General features: G+C 51.5%; 1 protein-coding gene across 1 annotated transcript; it reads left to right on the forward strand.

The window, feature by feature from the left end:
- Nucleotides 1-11,702: 11,702 nt before the first annotated feature.
- LOC125516349 (L-type lectin-domain containing receptor kinase IX.2-like) lies at nucleotides 11,703-19,261 on the forward strand. Its single transcript, XM_087529654.1, has 8 exons — nucleotides 11,703-12,578; nucleotides 12,930-12,961; nucleotides 15,770-16,258; nucleotides 16,526-17,139; nucleotides 17,970-18,063; nucleotides 18,374-18,662; nucleotides 18,906-19,073; nucleotides 19,118-19,261. Exons 1-8 carry the CDS (start codon nucleotides 11,703-11,705, stop codon nucleotides 19,259-19,261), a joined length of 2,706 nt encoding a protein of 901 aa, XP_087385780.1.
- The last annotated feature ends 23 nt before the right edge of the window (nucleotides 19,262-19,284 follow it).

The following is a 19,284-nucleotide window of genomic DNA, read 5'->3' on the forward strand; positions in this document are numbered from 1 at the left end:
AGCAAGGCAAAACACCGGACGAGAGTTATCGGACGCAGCCGCTGAAACCTCAGAGAAGGCCAAAAGGATGCGACACCATGTCCCTGGTCAAGGATAGGAATCGCCACGCCGAAGGCCTACCGCCGGCATGGAGGCAGGGACCCCAATCCCCTCGAACCTGCGGCTGGAACCCTCCGCACCTGGACCAGAGAAGGATGCCGTTGATGAAAACTGGCCACCATTTGCCGCCCTCGCACCACACCCAACTCCACCACCACTCGAGCCATCCCCGGACGACACCCTCAGGAAGGAACACGCCACCAAAATGCCGTTGTCGCCAGAACAAGGGGACCTGAGGCTTTCACCTGAGCTCTTGGACGGGATGGGAGGAGGAGGAGTCCCACCGAAGCCTCCAACAAGGTAAACGACGCACAAAGGCGCCGCCTTCGGTATGGCCGCCGCGCCGGCCAGGGGTTTCCCCCGGATCCGCCCCCACGCACCAGATCCGTGCACCCGACGCCGAGATCCAACGACCAGAGCCGCCAGAGGCCGAGATCAGCGCGAATCGGAGTGGATCGAGGTTGAAAACGCCACTTCTCCAGGGTGCAAACGACGGGCAAGGAGTCGCCGCAGCAGCCGCCGCCCGCCGCCTCCGCGCCGCCCTCACGGCCAGGGAGGCGGCCCACCTGCAGCCGCCGACGCCACCCGCCGCACAGGCCACGTCGCGCGCCGCCGTCAGGGGCCGCCGCCCCGGAAGTCGAGGCCCTCCACACAGGGTGAAGCCGCCGAGATCCCCGCCGCCACCATCATCAGAGCCGCGCGGGCTCGCCGAGGAGCTCCTCTGGCGGCGGCGGAGGGGGGGGGGAGGGGGGGAGGGGGCTAAAGTGTGGCGGCTAGGGTTGGCCCCCGGGTCGCCTCGGAGGAGACGACGCGGGGGGAGGGGGGGGCTCCGTAACTTCGACGCTTCGTTGTTTTCGCCGCATAGCCATGTTATGGAGTGTCAAGTTTCAGGATGTCAATGTGAAGCTTTCCATGGATCAAGGGTGGGACGGCTTCGCCATAGGTCATAGTGTGGAGATCGGTTACTTACTCACCTTCAAGGTCTTGACTAAAGTTAGTTTCAGGGTGATGATCTTTGACCTTTCTGACGTTGGGGTGGTGATTAAATGCGGCGAGCACGACCCATCACTTGTCATGATCAAGGACTTGTGATCGTTGTTCGTTAGTTTGTGAACCCTGAGCAACCGTGCTTGGATAGAAGTGTGGCCATGCGTCTTGTTATGTATTAATGTAATGACAATGATTTTGTGTATGTTTCTGTGCCGTTTCTAATGCTTTTGGGTAATGTCTGCTAATGTTGTAATTATAGCATATCAATGTGATTATGCGTACGTGTATGACGGTCATGGGGCGGGGGGTCGAAAATGCTTTTTATGTATGAATTGATTGTGTCTGAACGAAGTAGTCATGGACAATGCAAATAAAGGAAACATGTACCTTGTTTTAATTATGGGTTGCATTTGACCGTCTAAAACCAACTCAACCGAACTAAAAAAAGCATCATGTTGGGCATGTCATATCATAAGTTAACATTGTATTTTCATATGATTCCTTTAGAGCCTCTTTCTAATAATTCACTTAGCTTTCAAGTTGCATTCCTCAAAGTCAGGGTGGACGACACGAGCGGTCTTTCGGACCGGCTCGTGGCCCGCTTGGTCCTGGCCAGCTCGGGCCTAGCCCGCTCAAAAAATCAGTCGGTCCGAGCTCAAGAATCAGGCCCGACAAAGCTTCGGTCCGGTCCGGGCTTTAACCGAGCGGACCAAGAAAACGTAGTCACCGCCGCCGCCGCTCCTCGTCGTCGCGGCCACCGGCAGTCCCTAGGTGAACCATCATGTCCCCGAGCTTCCCCTATTCTTCCTTCCTCTCCTCCCCATGCGCCATAGCCTCTTGCTGCCACTCGCCATAGCTGCCGTGCTTGCACCGCCGCCAATCTGGAGTTCTCGACCATGGCCATGGCTGTCGTTTGAGCGCAGCTCGCACACTGGCCACCAGCTAGCCCAGGTAGGCGAACGCCTCGCCGGCGCCACCAGGATGAACTGGACGGCCTCTTGCATGTGTGGGCGCTTCACCAGGTTCGCCATGATGTACTGCAGCTCCGAGGCCACTGTTTCAGTTCATGCACCGACGAACTCGGCGCACAAGCCCATGATTTCTCCGTCGGCGAGCCAACGCTGCCGCCTTCAATTGCTACCGTTGTGGTCTTCCAGGACACAGAGGGCGATGAGCGTGTCCACATACGACGGCGGCCCGCTGTCAGTTTCGTCAGTTTCATCAAAATTCAGTTTCGTCAGTACGGTCAGTAGTTCAGTTAGCTAGTCTGTCAGTAGATTCAGTTAGATGGTTAGCTAGTTTCACTCGCAGGACCTAAACATCAAGCTAGATGGTTAGCTAGATTCAGTAAATCCTCTCCCTCTCTTTCTCTTGTGCGACCGGCAGCTATCTGCAGCTAAATAGAACCTAAACGCAGCAAAAAACAGCTTGCCACGCAACATCACTGGTCGGTCCTCTCGGGCTTGACCGAGCTGACCCCCAAACGGTCCGGTCCCAGAAAAGCAGCTCGTTGGACAGCTCGGTCCGGACCGGACCGGACCGCTGGCGGCCGGTCCAAATGACGGCTCGGACCGGGACCAGACCGGCCCAGACCGTGTCCACCCTTGACCTCAATGACTATTTCATACAAGTTTTTTGTTGCAGTTGGACTTTACGCCAAAGATGCAACGGGTCATCTAGTAGATTCAGTATAAGATGAGGAGTGGCCATAGCCCTTCCGGCTGGGGAAGATAAGGATAAGATAAGATAGAAGCTCGTTAAGAGGTTAAGGGATGGCTGACTTGGTCATCGGCTCAACATGTGGCCCATCCACTTGTCCAGCAACTAGGATCTAAATAGTCTACAAGAATCTACAAGAACCCCCAAAATATAGTTCACCAAAAATCTAGGGTTAAATAGGCTCGCTCCACCCAAACAACGGCCATTTTGACTTACATTTAGGTCTTCCCTGCATGCAAAGCTCGATGCTTATGTCACACAGCGGTTGTTGTTATCCTTACGTATTAGTTTTACAAAAATCTAACGCACTAGTTTTATTCCACCTCTTACAACACGTAATGTTTTTTAGAGCTGACACCTTACAATTCCAGATACACTATTCTGCTCGGCTATTTAAGGTCTCACAGCACAAGACGCTAGCCAATTCATAAGCAGAGTTATCAGTTCCAAGTTCCAGCATTCTGACGGCTTTATTAGCTGCAAGAAGCAGCACGCGCCGCAGTGTCACTAGTAGGTGTCACTGTCATCAGTTATAGCATTGACCGGCTAACAGAAAGATCTGCTGAACAATTAAAGCTAGTTCAGCTCATCTTCCAGTGTCGGGCTACACGAACTTAAATTATACTCTGCAGGGGTGGATGGGCGACCCAACGGCTCCTGTACGGCCAGCAGTCTCGGGTGACGGGGGCGGCGATTCCGCGCTTGTCTCTGCCTCCGGCGGCCCTGGCGGCGTTGCTCAGGCCCCGGAGCGGGACGGAGCGGTGGTGGCTCCGGCGGAGTTCAGGAGGACGGCCGGCATCTTCCTGAGAGCGGCCCGGGGGTTGGGGAGCCGCTTTTGGGCTCTGGCAGAGGAGATTTCCAACGACGAGGAGGAAGATGAGGTGTGCGCTGAGCCGGATCCTGCGGCAGGCATGCGTGCGGCCTGCTCCATTGGGGAGTTTGTGGCGCGCGCGGAGGAGCTCGGGGGCTCTTTCAAGGCCGGGCGCCGGCGTGCTTTTGCGCCCGGTGGTCGTGGCTCACGGCGGCTCTCTCTGGCTGCGGCAAGAGCGCCGCGCGCCTCTCCGACGCGCGAAGGGCGTGGTTGCCTAGTGCGGACGCCGCGGGGATGTCCCTCAGACCTTCGCCGCCCATGCCCTGCGGTGGCGGCGGCGGCGGCGCGGAGGCGGCGACGTCGACGGGTTCGGGGTCGCCTCTCTCTAGGGTTGGGGACGAAGCGCCAAGTGGTGGGCTGGGCCGGCCTACTGAGGTGTCGCCACGTCTGCTGGCCCAGCTAAGGGGTACGTATGTGCCAGGGTCGCAGGGGGCCTCGCCCGCGCCCGTGGCCCAGTCCGGCCCGGGAGTGCAAGGCCTGCCAACGCCGGCCCACACCGTGCAGCCATATAAATGGCTTTGGCTCCCCCATGGAACCCTAGACATCACACTAGGGTTTCCTGCCTCCAATTCGGAGGTGCGGCGATTCGGTCACTCCGCTCGCTTCCTCCACCCCACTCCACCTCCCCCACCCTTGCTTCGTTCCTTCACCGAAGTGGTGTCCATGGGCTCCACGCCCGACCGTCGAGGGGAGAAACCACCCATGGAGCCGCCACGGGACCGCACCCGTGGGCGCGCCGACGACGAGGGCGGTTGGGGGCCGCCGCCCGCATGGTGGCTCAAGGAGCAGGAACAGAAGAAGAAGAAGAAAAAGGAAGAATACAGGAAGAAAGGCCTCGAGCTCAAGCGCAAGGGGCAGTTGGCAGCTCAGGGCGGCGACCGCGCCGGCGACTCGCTCGCGAAGAAGCAGAAGTCCAAGCCTGCGGGGCGGCGGCTACCAAGCCTCCCCTCCCGCCCAGATCTGAGGCGCCGGGCTCGTCCAAGGGCACGCAGGAGGAGCCGATCCCAGTCGAAGATGCGGGCGGCCCAGAGTGCTTCAAGTGCGGCCGCACAGGCCATTTCCAGAGCCTGTGCACCTTCCAGCCGCTTTGCGTGGTGTGCAGCAAGGAGGGGCACACCTCAGCGCAGTGCCCATCCCGCGGCAAGCCTCTACTTCTCCAGACCATGGGCCACGCCATTGCCGGCGAGGGATTCTTCTGCCTCCAGTTTCCGGTCGACGCGCAGGAGGAGGCCTTGGTCCAGCTGGGGGCCAACACAGCGGTGCTCTCCATGCCTTCCGGAGCGCTCTCCCATCAGATCCTTGAGGCGGAGCTGCAGCATCTCTTTGAGGGCGAGTGGGATTGGCAAATCTCCCCTCTCGAAGGCGGGGCCTTCTCGGTGGTCTTCCCATATCCAGCAATGCTTCGGATGGCCACTAGGAGCGGCAAGCTCTTCCTGTCCCTCAACAATCTCATGATGGACATACGCGACGCGGTCCTCGTCGCGCCCAAGGGGATGGAGATGCCAGAGGTGTGGGTCAAGTTAGGTGGGATTCCCCCCAAGCATCGATGCTCAGAAAGGCTCATGGCGGCGACCATCATGCTCGGCCGCCCTCTACTGGTCGATGAGGAATCTCTGCTCCGCCCAGGGCCGGTCCGCATGTGCTTTGCTTGCCGCAATCCTCGCAAGCTTCACGGGTCGGTCCAGATCTGGTTCAACAATGAAGGCTACAACATTTCCGTCGACCCGGAGATCCCCTCGGAGTAGCCCGCGGCGCCCGCCCTCCCCCCACCACCCCCTCCCACTCACGGTAAGGGCCCGGACGGAAAGGGCCGCGACGGCGACAAGGACGGCGACAAGGAGCCTGACGCAAGCATGGAGGACGAATCCATCGACACGGCGGCGTGGGATAAGCTGGGCATCACTGACATCGGCGGGGCGCGGGCTTGCGAGCTGCAGCCCCAGGTGGAGAATTCTCTGGCGAAAGGGTCGTCGGAGAAGGAGCTCTCCACCCCGAACCAGTACGGCTCCAATCTGGGCTCGGTCACTTCTCCTCCGGTGCGGATGGAGGCAGCGGTGGATTCTTTGCTGCTGGCGGAGCCGACGGGCAATTCCCCTACGGCGTCTGCGGACCCGAAGCTCTTGACTCCCCCCTCGCGTTCTCCTTCCCAAGGTGGTCGCAGCGGCAGCAAGATTGGCGCGACGAAGCAGATCAAGAAGGTGGCGATGCGCAAGGTGACCGTGGAGGCTGGGCGTGCAGCGGAGAGTTTGGGGGCGCCGGCGATGCCGTGTCAGGCAGTGATGGCGCTGGTCATGCCTACCTCCGCCACGGTCGCGCTGGAGACGCCCATGACGGCGCCCGTCCCGAAGGCCAAGCGCTCCAAGGCGGTGGTGGACGGGCAGGCGGCCCCCATGCGGGCCAGTGCGCATGCTAAGGGCGCCAAGGGCAACTTGCCGTCGCTTCAACGCGCCCAACTCCTCCAAGCATAGAAAAATCTGGAAATCTCAGGTAATCCCATGCCCCGCTTTATGATTCTTGACTCCTTTTCGGGCGAGCATTTGAGCGAGGTTTTGGGGGAGAGTGCGGTGGAACCAACGGAAGGAGGTGAGATGAGTGAGCTTATCTCGTTGATTCGCGCAAAGGGAATTGGCGCAAGCGGTGCTAGCAGTGGCGATTGTGCAACACGCGGATCGTTTGGCACTGGAGGCTGAGGCCTCGACAGCGTTAATGACCCGGCCCGACGAGGAGACAGCAACAGGGGTTGCTGCTCCTCCCTCGCCTCGCCGCGGCAGGGCGAGACGTGTGGCCAAGGCGATCACATCCAGGGGGTGCGCCTGTGCAATCGTGTCGTATAGATGCGGGCACTCCTATGGAATATTCGTGGCTTCGGCCACTCGGGTCGGTGCACCCAACTAAGGGAGTACATTAGGAAAGAAACGATAGATATCGTAGGGCTCCAGGAAACGATCAAGTCTGAGTTCAGACATCAAGATATCTTAGTGATTGATCCCTTAAAGCGTTTTGCTTGGCATCATAGTCCGGCCAATGGCGACTCGGGTGGCATGTTGCTTGGCCTATGCACTGCCACGTACGAGGTGCTGCACTGGGAGAGTGGCACCTTTTTCATTGCGGCCAAGTTCCGCGTGCGAGCGTCTCTTCGCGAACTCGCGATCATGCAAGTCTACAGACCTGCAGATCATTCACGTTCGGCTGAGTTCCTAGGAGAACTTGAAGCCAAGGTGATGGCCTTTTCGGCTGCTCAGATCCCGCTAATGGTGGGGGGTGATTTCAATCTAATCCGTTCGGGGGCGGACAAAAACAACGACAACATCAACTGGCCAAGGGTGGCCATGTTCAACAATTCGATCGCATCTATGGCACTTAGGGAAGTGACTAGATCGGAGGCAAGATACACTTGGACTAACAAGCAACTAGCCCCAGTCCGATCCGTGCTGGATCGAGCTTTCATGTCTCCGGACTGGGAAGTTCTGTTCCCCTTGTGCTCACTCCTTGCTGAAACAAGGATTGGGTCGGACCATGTTCCGCTAATCTTGTCTTCTGCGGAGGATAGAGTGCGTCGCAGCCCGCGTTTCTACTTTGAAACAGCATGGTTCGAGGTACCGAATTTTGACACCATCTTCAGGGAGAGGTGGCAGAGATGTGTCGAACTCACAGGCCAGCAACAAGGCCCTTTGGAGTTCTGGACTGCGGTAGGGGGCCGCCTGCGTGCAAGCCTTAAGGGGTGGGGCGCGAACCAGGGTCGCGACGATAAGATCCTGAGGGTAAGGCTCATTGAAGAGATAGCTCATCTCGACGGTCAGGCGGACACACGCCCTTTCTCTGAGCAAGAATGGGCGTGGCGATATGCCCTAGAGGGGTAAGTCGAAGCTCTGCTTCGTGCCGAGGAGGAATACTAGAGGCGTAGGGGAGGCCTCAAGTGGACGCTCAAGGGTGATGCGAACATGAAGTACTTCCACGCGTACGCGAATGGCCGGCGCAGGATATGTTCGATTCTCAGGTTGCAGACGGAGCAGGGGCTCCTTCTTCAACAATCGGAGATTTCCTGTCACATCTACGACTTTTATATAGGTCTGATGGGGACGGAGGAGGCCCAGCGAGCACGTTTGCGTGCGGATGTTTGGCTTCCTTCTCAACGGGTGCTCGATAGCGAAAACGAGGGGCTGGAGCTCGCTTTCCTACCGGAGGAGATTGACAACGCACTCCAGGGCATGAAATCCGACACGGCCCCGGGGCCGGACGGGTGGCCGGTGTCAATGTTCAAACATTTCTAGCCTTTGCTGCGTGAACCCATTTTCGAGGTGTGCAATGGTTTCATGCGAGGTTTTGTCGACATAGCGCGGCTCAATTTCGGTGTGCTGTCGCTAATTCCAAAAGTACCTGGTGCGGACAACATTCGCCAGTACAGACCCATTGCGCTCATTAACGTACCTTTCAAAATATGTGCTAAAGGCTGCGCTACTCGACTCACGCCGATCGCCCATCGTACCATTAGTCGTGCGCAATCGGCATTCATCCGCGGTAGGAATATTTTGGAGGGACCGTTAGCCTTACAAGAGACCCTCCACGAGCTCAAACGCACGCAAGAACCTGCGATCCTTCTCAAGTTAGATTTCGAGAAGGCTTACAACCGCATTAATTGGGATTTTCTCCGACAAATCCTTAATAGCCGAGGCTTCTCGTCGGCGTGGGTGCATCGAGTCATGCAATTGGTTTCGGGGGGCCAAACTGCGGTCTCGGTAAATGGAGAAGTAGGGAACTTCTTCAGGAACAAGCGTGGCTTACGCCAAGGTGATCCCATGTCACCGATCTTGTTCAACTTTTTCGCGGATGCGCTGGCAGCAATGCTGCGGAAAGCGGTGGAAGCCGGGCACATCAAAGGGGTGTTGGGACACCTCATCCCAGGGGGGATATCACATTTGCAATATGCGGACGATACGCTATTGCTATTTTAGCCGAACCTCCACAGCGTGGCCACAGTTAAAGCCCTGCTTATAAGCTTCGAACTCATGTTGGGCCTTAAAATCAATTTTCACAAGTGTGAAGTGATGCCCATGTGCATGGACGAGCAGGAAGGTAGACGCATCGCAGATCTACTGAACTGTAAACTAGGCAAACTCCCGTTTACATATTTGGGCCTCCCGTTGGATGCCAAGCGCATCTCGATAGAGGGGTGGGCTCCGCTCTGGACTAAGGTGGGCGGGCGGGTTTGCCCGTGGAGGGGTAAGTTTATGTCCTCTGCCGCTAGGCTGGTGCTCACGAATGCGAGCCTCTCCTCGCTCCCGCAATTTGCCATGGGACTTTTCCTTTTGGCCGAAGGGGTGCATGCCAAGATGGATACACCCCGGTCCCGTTTCTTTTGGGAAGGATCGGGACCCAAGCGCAAGTACCACATGGTTAGGTGGGACGCGGTTTGCTGTCCCAAAGCCCAGGGAGGGCTAGGGATCACGAATACTAGAATCCTCAACATCGCGTTGATGTGTAAGTGGATTTGGAAACTCCCGCAGGGGTCGACGGGTCTGTGGGTAGACCTGCTGCGTGCAAAGTACTTCCCCTCCGGGAATTTTTTCGAAGGAGTGGCGAGGGGCTCTCCTTTCTGGAACGACCTGCAAGCGGTCCGGCCGGCTTTCGCTATGGGGGCCAAGTTCGGCATTGGCAATGGGCGTTCGGCCCGTTTTTGGTTAGACCATTGGGTAGGAACCCGACCTCTATGGCAAGACTTCCAGGACCTCTACAGCCTGGCGGTCAATCTGCCAGGGCCAGTCCTCCCAAGTGCCGAAAGGCTTATGGAATGCGCGGCTCCCGCTTAAAATTAAGGTGTTTTTTGGCAACTGTTTCGTAACAGATTGCCCACCTCGACCAATGTTGCTAAACGCAATGGCCCGTCGTCCGGCCTTTGTGCAATTTGCAACGTCTCGGAAGACGCGAACCACGTGTTTTTTCGTTGTCCGTTAGCTCGTTTTGCTTGGAGTGCGGTTCGCACCGCAGCCAACACCACATGGAACCCGGGCTCGACCGCCGATCTCGTGGCCATTGTAGACTCGGTTCATGGTGGCAACAAACGCGTTCTTTGGAGCTGTGTGGGCGCGCTGGCCTGGGCCCTCTGGCTCACGAGGAACAAACTTGCGATCGAGGGAATCTTCCCATCCCACCCTGCTAATATCATCTACAAATGCAACCTTTTCCTGCAGCAGTGGAGTCCGTTGGCGAGGCGCAAGGATGCTGATAAACTTCAACATGCACAAGAACGTCTTCGTCAAGTCTACATGATGGCTAGGGAGCCACCCGCCTCTTCTTCGACTTGAAGTGGCCCTTTTGGATGGCGCACGAGCGAGTTTGCGTGCTCTAAGCTCAGGCTGCGAGCCATGTAATCATCTATGCTTGCTCAGTGCTGCTTTTGGCCTGCCCGATAACTCTTCAGACTTTGCGCTATCTTTGGCCGGAGCCTCCGTGCTCGTGTTTGTAATCTCAGATCCTGTCAGTCACGCTGCCTAGTTGTGGGCTTTATTAATTTGAAGCCGGACGTGCCCAGCGTCTCCGTTCTAAAAAAAAATCTTCCGATGTCGATCACATCCACGCCCGCATCCCAAACACTTAACTTTCTGATCAGTCTGACGAGTTAAGACTTAAGACAAGTGTCATTTGTGGAAATAGCATGTGGGTGGCGCTACTGACCAGTTAAGGCAAGTGGCATTTGTGGAAATGACATGTGGATGGACCAGTTTACGATGGACCATTAGTGCATACAAGTTGCATGTAGTAACGTAGTAAAATGATACCGTCAGAGATAGAGATATAATTTCCCTTCTGCCACTTCTCTTCAAAGGAAAAAAGGCGACTTGCAAAGTTGCAATTTAGGTCTTCCGGGCGAAGCTCGATGCTTACAACACAGATCAGCGATGTTTGTCTTACTTACTCTACTACGAGATAGGTACAACACGAGCTGTCACTATACGCTTTCGGATACACTAGTCTGCTCGGCTATTTAAGGTCTCACAACACGCTAGCCATTGATAAGCGGGACTCAGGGCCGGCCCTATCATCTTAGAGGCCCTTGTGCGAGCTTCATATAATGGGCCCTTATAATGGACTCAATTTTTCTTTCAGTAAAGGACGTAGCACCGTTTTCAGATTCAGTTAATTGATTTACATGTTAGCTACTTTTACTTTTCTCACAACCAGATGATAATTGCATTTTTGAAACATTCGTACAAAAAAAAAGGAGAGAGCACCTGATTCTTGAATCTTGGTTTTGGCGTAAATTAGAAGAAATTCTATGCTCCATCTATCCAATAATCAAAATTCATGCAACGACACAACCTGCAGAGTTTACATGACTGCAATTTGTACAAAAAAGAGGAATTGAGTAGGTTAAACATCAGCAATGGTTCATCTCATGAATTTTGATTATTATCTCAACTGATCATAACAGAAATAAGTAGACAAAGATCAAGGAATTATGATCTAAAAATTACCTGAATCAGCAATGGCTTTGTTGCTTCGCTTCAACAGTGCCTGGACTTCACGTCTGCATTGCTTGCCCTCACACACTGACCACAGCTAACTGACGAAGGACGGCCAAACTGCTCTCGCGTTCTTCCCAGGGGCCCAGGACTAGAGTGTGTCGCCGGCTGGCCTCCGTCCGCCGGGTTTCTTGGGGCTGTTTATAGGACGCGAGGAACCAAAGAAATTCATTGATTAGCTTTGGGAATTGGGGCCTGGCCTCTTAGGAACTTGGGGCAATTAATTGGGAAAGAAGATGGAGAATGGGAGATGAACGAGGGTGTGATTCAAGGAGCCAGCGAAGGATAAAGATTTGCTTCTTTTTTTTGAGTTGAGGATAAAGATTTGCTGTTCGTGCGTGACTTGTTTCCTTCTTTATGGGTCAGGCCTGCTTCTCTTGTGTACTAGTAGTCTATTTTTCTTGAGATATATGGGCCCCTGCTGAGGCTGGGCCCTAGGCCGTCGCACTCGTCGCCATGGCCCAGGGCCGGCCCTGGCGGGACTATCACTTCCAAGTTCCACTATGTTGATGGTCTCTGCTGCAAGAAGCAGCACGCCGCAGCTTCTCCTATTCCTTTACGCTGGCTGCGTCCTCCTTGTCATGTCGAGTAATGCTCCTTGGCATGTCGCAGCAGCTGCCAACTCGCCGTTCTCCTTCAGCTTCGACTTCTCCACCATATCCACCTCCCGCTTAGAAGACCTCCAACTCGAGGGCGATGCGGCCCAGCACGGGAAGCTAGTCGACCTGACCTGCTACTCCCTCACGCAGAGAAACCCCTACGGCGACTGCACGGGGCGGATGGTGTACGCTCACCCGGTGCCCTTCTATGACAGTATCACCGGTGAGGTGTCGAACTTCACCACGCAGTTCACCTTCGCGATGGGGCTCAACTCCGCTGGCGGCAACGAGGGTGGCATGGCTTTCTTCCTCTCCAGCTACCCTTCAAGATTGCCGCCGGACTCAAGCGGCAGTGGGGGCAACCTTGGTCTCCCTGGTAATGACGGCCTGAGCCAAGCCTATGGCACAGACCGGTTCATCGCCGTTGAGTTCGACACATTGAGCAACACCTGGGATCCAAGGGGCACCCAGGACCATATCGGCATCGACATCAACACTGTTAGTCAGTCGGTTAACACGACAGGCTTGCCCACCTTCAGCTTGAACGGGTCTATGACGGCGTCCATCACCTTTGACAGCAATACCAAGATGCTTGTCGCCTCCCTGCAGTTTGATGACCGTCCTTCTGTCGGCCCTGTTGAGGTAAGCACCATGTTGCCAGATCCCGTCACGTCCTTGCTACCGTCGGAGGTGGCAATTGGGTTTTCTGCGGCCACCGGTGAATCCTTCCAGCTCCATCAGATACTGTCATGGTCCTTCAACTCAACTCTTGCAACTCACGCAGGTATATCTGTATGCAACGCCCTAATTTTCTAATTCAGAATACTTGAAAGAATTATCTGGCAGAAAAAATGATACTAATATATACTCCCAAAATGGATTGCCGGTGTCTTCCCCTTTTCCAAAAAAGTCCCAAAATGGATTGACATAATAAGTGTTTGATTTTTTTCTAACTTTGATCATGAATATACATAAAAAAAATTAGATTCATCGTGAAGTAGTTTCATGGTCATTGTCTCGCAATTTTTCTTCAGCATATTTAGGAAAAATAGCAATAAAAGCGACACATCTCATAGGCCATGTCAAAACCTATTTTGGAAAAGGAGTGAAAATATTTTTTTATTATTAAAGAAAAGGAACAAAAAGATTGTTATTTTGGCTAGGTAAATTATATTTTGGACCAGCTATTTGTTAAATTGATAACATGGATGAATATTTCTAAATTTGACAGTTTGAACCACATTTCAAACTGAATATTCCACTTTGAACCAAATTTAACTCACATATTCAGTTCAAATGTGGAATGTTTCTAAAACGGAGTAGGATTATTTCTCAACATTCAGTAGATGTGGAATATTCACTATTTGTATCACCAGGTCTCCCTAAATATGAAATGTGCTTCAAAGTAGAGTATTCAGATCAATTGTGGTTCAAACTGTCAAAAATTAGAAATAGGATGTCCAAGTTGTCATGGTGTAACTCTTTTGTAAAAAAAAAAGGTAGTGGAGTTTAGACCTCTGTCATGTACATCTTACATCTCACTAGTAAAGTTTACTAAAATACCTCCATTGCCCACCAAATAACATGAATTTTTGCTCCAGCCAAAATTTTCAACAGCCTACCATCTCTCGTATAAATCTCACATCTAAGTCAGTCACGTTCCTTAACTTGCCTATTTATTTTTCAATGATCCCCATGGCCTGATGGCCAGACTCCAATATGAGTGATAATTCTTAAGTTCTCAAAATCAAGACATTTCATAGAGTGTTTAAATATTTATGCTATTAGTATGAATTTAGCATTTATAATTTATTACTTTATTTGGCCTTTTCTTGTATATATAGGTATTGGCCCACTAGCAACACAAATAAAGCTAAGCCGAGTGACCAAGGAGTCAGTCCCCACTAGCGGATCAGTGGACGATAGCGGATCAGGGGACACTAGTGGATCAGGGGAAAATAGCGAATCAGGGGAAAATAGCGGATCAGGGGACACTAGTGGATCAGGGGACACTAGTGGATCAGGGGACAATAGTGGATCAGGGAACACTAGCGGATCAGGGGACAATAGCGGACCAGGGGGCACTAGCGGACCAGGGGGCACTAGCGGATCTGTGGACAATAGTGGATTTGGGGACACTAGCGGATCAAGGGACACTAGCGGATCAGGTGACACTAGCGGACCAGTGGACAATAAGGGGTCAGGGGGCACTGGCGGATCAGTGGACAATAAGGGATCAGGGGGCACTGGTGGATCAGTGGACAATAAGGGATCAGGGGGCACTGGCGGATCAGGCGACAATAAGGGATCAGGAGGCACTGGCGGATCAGGTAGAAAACCCCATATGCTCGTGATCCTACAATTTTTTTGCATGAATATTGTTTTCAATTACAATAACGATACACTTTGATTTAAATGTCAATTGCTATATTTCTGTATAGCATAGAAAATGATTTTTCCAATAATTTGATAATGTCCGTTAGTCATGGCCTTACTATTGCATTTAACACTGAAAGTGCCCATTGCTTTTTGATAATTTAGTAGGATTATAATGCTTAAGTCGGCAAATACCAACAACATTTAGCTCCGCCAAAAAAAATACCATGACAAAATGCTGGCTAGACCATGCCATGCTGCATACAATAATCATAATATATGGTAAGATATTCTAGAGAATATGTGAAACTTTAGAAGAAGCAAAGAGGACTTGCTTGATGAAGACCTGCAGGTTTGTGCTGCCGTTTTGCATGGAGGACATGGAAACATTTAGGTTATGTAATTGTGCTGCATCCAGGTGTTGTCAAGACCTTGTATTTTGTGCTCAGCTTTGTCTTGGCACACTCTAAAATTCTCAAAGATCATGTGTAAATTCTAGTTGCGGTTGATGGTAATGGCTTGGCCGTGGATGTTGGACTGGTATGACTTAGGTTGGGAAAGGGCAAGGGATGCGCGTCAGAGTAGTACTTGTGGATAGGGATGGCAGAAGTGGATCTTGATCGAGTTATTTAGTTATTAATTACTCCCTCGAGTCCAAAAACGTTGGTGCATTTGAAACGGGTCTAATCAAACTTTTAAAACTTGACTATCAATTCAATGTGTAAAACAACTTTGAAACTTTTGACTATCAATATGTTTTGACGTACTTACATTCAAATGTGTATATTTTTCCCTAAGCAGTAGATCCATGATATCACAATTTTATTTAGTTCTATAATCATATTATAACGTTAAATAATGGTCAGAGTTGTAAGTTGGAGACCGTTTTGTGTCCCAAATCATCATATTTTTGTGGACCGAAAAGGGTCACGTATTCTTGTTACCTTATAGATGGCCTTTTATGGTCACTTTGCTTAGGAATTTTAAAACACAAGAGCAAGCAAAAGAAGTTGTCTGGCACAGTCTACAGGAAATCTGCGCCCACGCCGCACACAAAAAAGGCTTTCAATAGGTTTAAATTACTTTTAAGGATATCCAATTAGTGAATATTTTCCTATGAAACTGAACAGAAATCGTTAAAGAAGAGTCGTATGCATTGACATCCCATAAACTCAACAGAAAGGCTCATGTAGATGAAGATTTCTAAATTTACAGTCCTGCAATTAATGTTCCTTCATTTTCGAAAAAGTGTTGAAATTCTCTCTAAATAAAGAGGCCCTCACTAACCATAACTCTCGTTGTAATGGCTCGGACAGTGCTTGTCTTTTGTTTGTACTCTGCTCTGCTTAATAATTAATAAAAATGGTTGTGTGCATCACATTGATGCAGAGGCTGGGGGTTTAACCTCCTTCTCGAAAAAAACAACACAGTGCCATGACTCCAGGAAATTCAGTGCAAATTTGATTTATTGTTTTTTTTTTGCGAATTGATGTATTGCTTTGAAGATGTGCACCTTGAGGAGAGTAACTTCAACAATATTTAACCAGCATGGTCCATCCTTGAACAGGTAGCGGAGAGTATGTCATCACATGGAGTATACTATCTGTTCTGTACTTGGTAGCCCTGCTTTGGTGCGCAATGTCAGGTTTTTCACATCGTAGGTGGAGATTCAAAAGCGATTCCTTCGTGTTGGGAACAACCGGCCTTGGGCGATTTGAGCACAGCGAGTTGGCCAGGGCAACGAACGATTTCTCGGAGAAAAGCAAGCTTGGAGTCGGTGCCTTTGGTGCTGTATATAAGGGGTGTTACAAGGACAAGGAAGGCAGGCAATTAGAAGTTGCTGTGAAAAAAATAAAGCAGACTGAAGGAAGGGATTTCAGCGGCGAACTCAAGACGATTAGTGCAACGAGGCACATGAATCTAGTCGAGCTGAAAGGTTGGTGCTGCAGCCGAGACAACTCAGCCTGTATCGGTTTCTGCTGTTGCGGTTGTCGGCAAAAGGTTAAACGTTTGCTTGTATATGAATTGGTACCTAATGGCGACCTGGAGTACCACCTGAAGAATGTTCTACCATGGGAGAAGAGGTATGCATGTATTGTTCGTACCTTTTCTTTTTTCTCCTCGAACTTGTAGAACATGCACCTTAATTTGGAGCAGCTAAAATGAATTGCTACCAAGAGTAATCATTCTATATTACCTGGTATAGAGTGACACTCTATGGTCTATGGCTTTAACCATAGTTATGATATAACAATATATTTCAGCTTCTTGTACTCCACATGTTAACATATGTAAGGAGCACATTGGGTTAAAAACGTTGCTTTATACTTTTAGTTATATTAATTTAACAGGTACAAAATAGCGAAGGGGATAGGTTCTGCCACAACTTATCTCCACCACGGATGCAAGAGGTGCATCTTGCACAGAGATATCAAGCCAAGCAACATACTCTTGGACGATGAGTTCAACCCCAAGCTTGGTGACTTCGGGCTATCGAGGATCACTGGCAAGGATAGTACCATGCTGATGACAACTGCTATCGGGACGTTGGGGTACATGGATCCACAATGCATTAAAGATGGGGAAGTAGAGTACAACTGTAGGTCCGACGTCTACAGCTTCGGAATTGTTCTACTAGAGATTGCATGTGGAAAGAAGCCCAGGGAGCAAATCCAGCTGGAGGAGCTGAGGAGCACCGGAACTGAAGCCCAGTTTGTGGAGAATGTCGCTGATGACAAATTAAATGGAGACTACAATAGGACAGAGATGCAGCGCCTGATTTTCCTGGGACTCGGGTGCTCCCACCCAGTTGGGCAACAACGTCCTTACATGAAGGATGCAATGAAATACCTGGAGGATGGCATAGAGTTGCCTGCTATAACTGAAAGACAGAGCCACCAGGGTGCATATGGCACTATTTGCTCTGACGAGCAGGCACTTATGTCACCTGGTGCTGTCTCTTCCTGTTAGTCAATCTCAGCTAGCTGTGCCATTGATTCATGGGTCAACACTTTCTCATGCCTCATCCAAGCGTGTGTGTTTCTCATATGCACACATCTATCGCTTGCAATTTAACTTCCTAAGTTTACCGTTGTAATTCGGATATTAATTCATCAGTATATCGACTGCAGCAGTCCTAAGGCTCTTAAGTTTATCATGTTTACCTCCAGTTAGTAGAGTCCAGAAATATAGTCTGTTGTCAATGGAAAGGCGGCAGTTTTTATTTCAGTGTTTGGGTTTATCACTTCTATTGGATTATTTTTAGAAAATGTACTCCTCTGTGTTTACATCACAAAGAAAATAAGCAAACGCTTTAATGCATGTTGCATCCATGCCGTTCGTGTTTGGGTTCAAGAAAATTAGATGGATATATGAATGTTGCATCCCTGGTAATCGTTAAATGTGGGAATGCCTTTTGGTGGAATGTGACATTCCGACTAGCAATGTCAGATTATCGTGTTTGGATGGAAAAGTTTGAGACCGTGTTTGGTTCAACTTTGTTAATGTGACATCCAAGCCTCTCCATTGCTGCGATCTTCTCCAAGCCTAACTACTGCTGCAGATCATCTCCAAGTCCTTCTCCACTGCCGTTTATCTATAGCCTGGGAACTAGTTTCAGACAATGTTAAGTTGGAGACCCAGGAGTATCTGTCTACAACGTTTAATGGATTTCTTTGTACAAGTTCATTTCTTTACTGGATGATTCAGCGTGAGCGGTAGTGAAACATTTAATGGATTTCTTACAAGTTCAATGCTTATTCAGTAGAACTGCCATTTGTTGCATGGTTACCACAGTTGATCAGTTCGACGGCACGAATGGGGTTACTCCAGCAGGCACATCCACCGTGCCACAACCCGCCACGACCAGGATCCGGTCGAGCCCGAGCCAGTTCGTGCCGCCGCAGCCGCGACGGGCATCACCTCCTCGCAGTCCCTCCACGTCTGGCCACACGCCCGCGACTCAGCCTGGACGTGCCGAGCGGGCTTTTCGGCCTGCTCGTGGCCCGTTAAGGACCGGACCGTATGGTCCAGGACCGCTACAAAATTCGGTCGGTCCGAGCTCTGAATATCGGCCCGATAACACATCCGGTCCGGTCCCGTTTTTAACCGGGCTGACCGAGCGGACCGAGAGGCGGCCCAAGGCCCAGGCGCCCCACAGTCCAACTCCTGTTCATTGCTAGGGCACGGCGCACCCCCAGTCGATCCATTGTATCCTCCCAGTCCCACGCCGCACACCAAAGACAGAGCCGCCACCTCCAGGTCAAAGGCGACGGCGCCGTCGGACCTCGCCCCATCCGGCCGTCCCTCTCCAATCTCCATCGCCACCTTGATCTCTCCTACCGCGCCATTGTCACCTTGCTCTTGTCCAAGCTGGAGGAGCACGAGTACGCTGGTGACGCAGATCAAGCAGCAGGGACGCAACCTGCACGCCGTCGGTCCCGCCTCCCCTGGTTCCTTGCCGAGCGCCACGAAGAGGAAGGGACTAAGGTAACCTCGTCCTCGACTATCTCATCCTCTGTAGTTTGTCCTCTGTTTTAGGTATAGGTTGTTGTTTATTTCATGATTGATGTACACTTGCTTGTACCGATGAAGTGATGAGGTAGAGGTAGATGTTTAGGTTGCTGCTTTATTGTTGATAGATCTACACTTACAGATGAAATGATGAGTTATAGGCTGAATCAGGCAGAGATAGATGTTGCTATTTTTATGACAATGTGCTTCTTTTTGTAGAGAATGGTGAAGGGGAAGGGGAATGAGAAGGAAAATGCGATTGGGAAGGAGAAGGAGAAGGGCAAGATGAAGGCAAAGGAGAAGAGCTTAAGTTACTTAATTAGGCAAGAATCGCCGCTGCCTCCGCCGGTTCGGAAGAAGGGCAAGCCGCCGAAGCTGATTAAGAAGGCGAAAGACTATACCAATGCCCCAATCGCAGATTTGATTTGTAGGGTAAAAAAATCACCCTCCGCCGCCTCCACGTCTCCCCAACCGCACCGGCGCTGGCGTGCGTGCTGCGGAAGCTGCTGCCTCCGGCTCCGCAACCAACTCCGAGATGGCTCATGCATCTACTATGGTATGATTGTTTTACTTGATGATGGATGTAGCCATATTCACA

The sequence above is a fragment of the Triticum urartu genome, chromosome 6A (assembly GCF_056163025.1).
Source record: "Triticum urartu cultivar PI428250 chromosome 6A, HENAU_Tu73, whole genome shotgun sequence".
Lineage (NCBI taxonomy): Eukaryota > Viridiplantae > Streptophyta > Magnoliopsida > Poales > Poaceae > Triticum > Triticum urartu.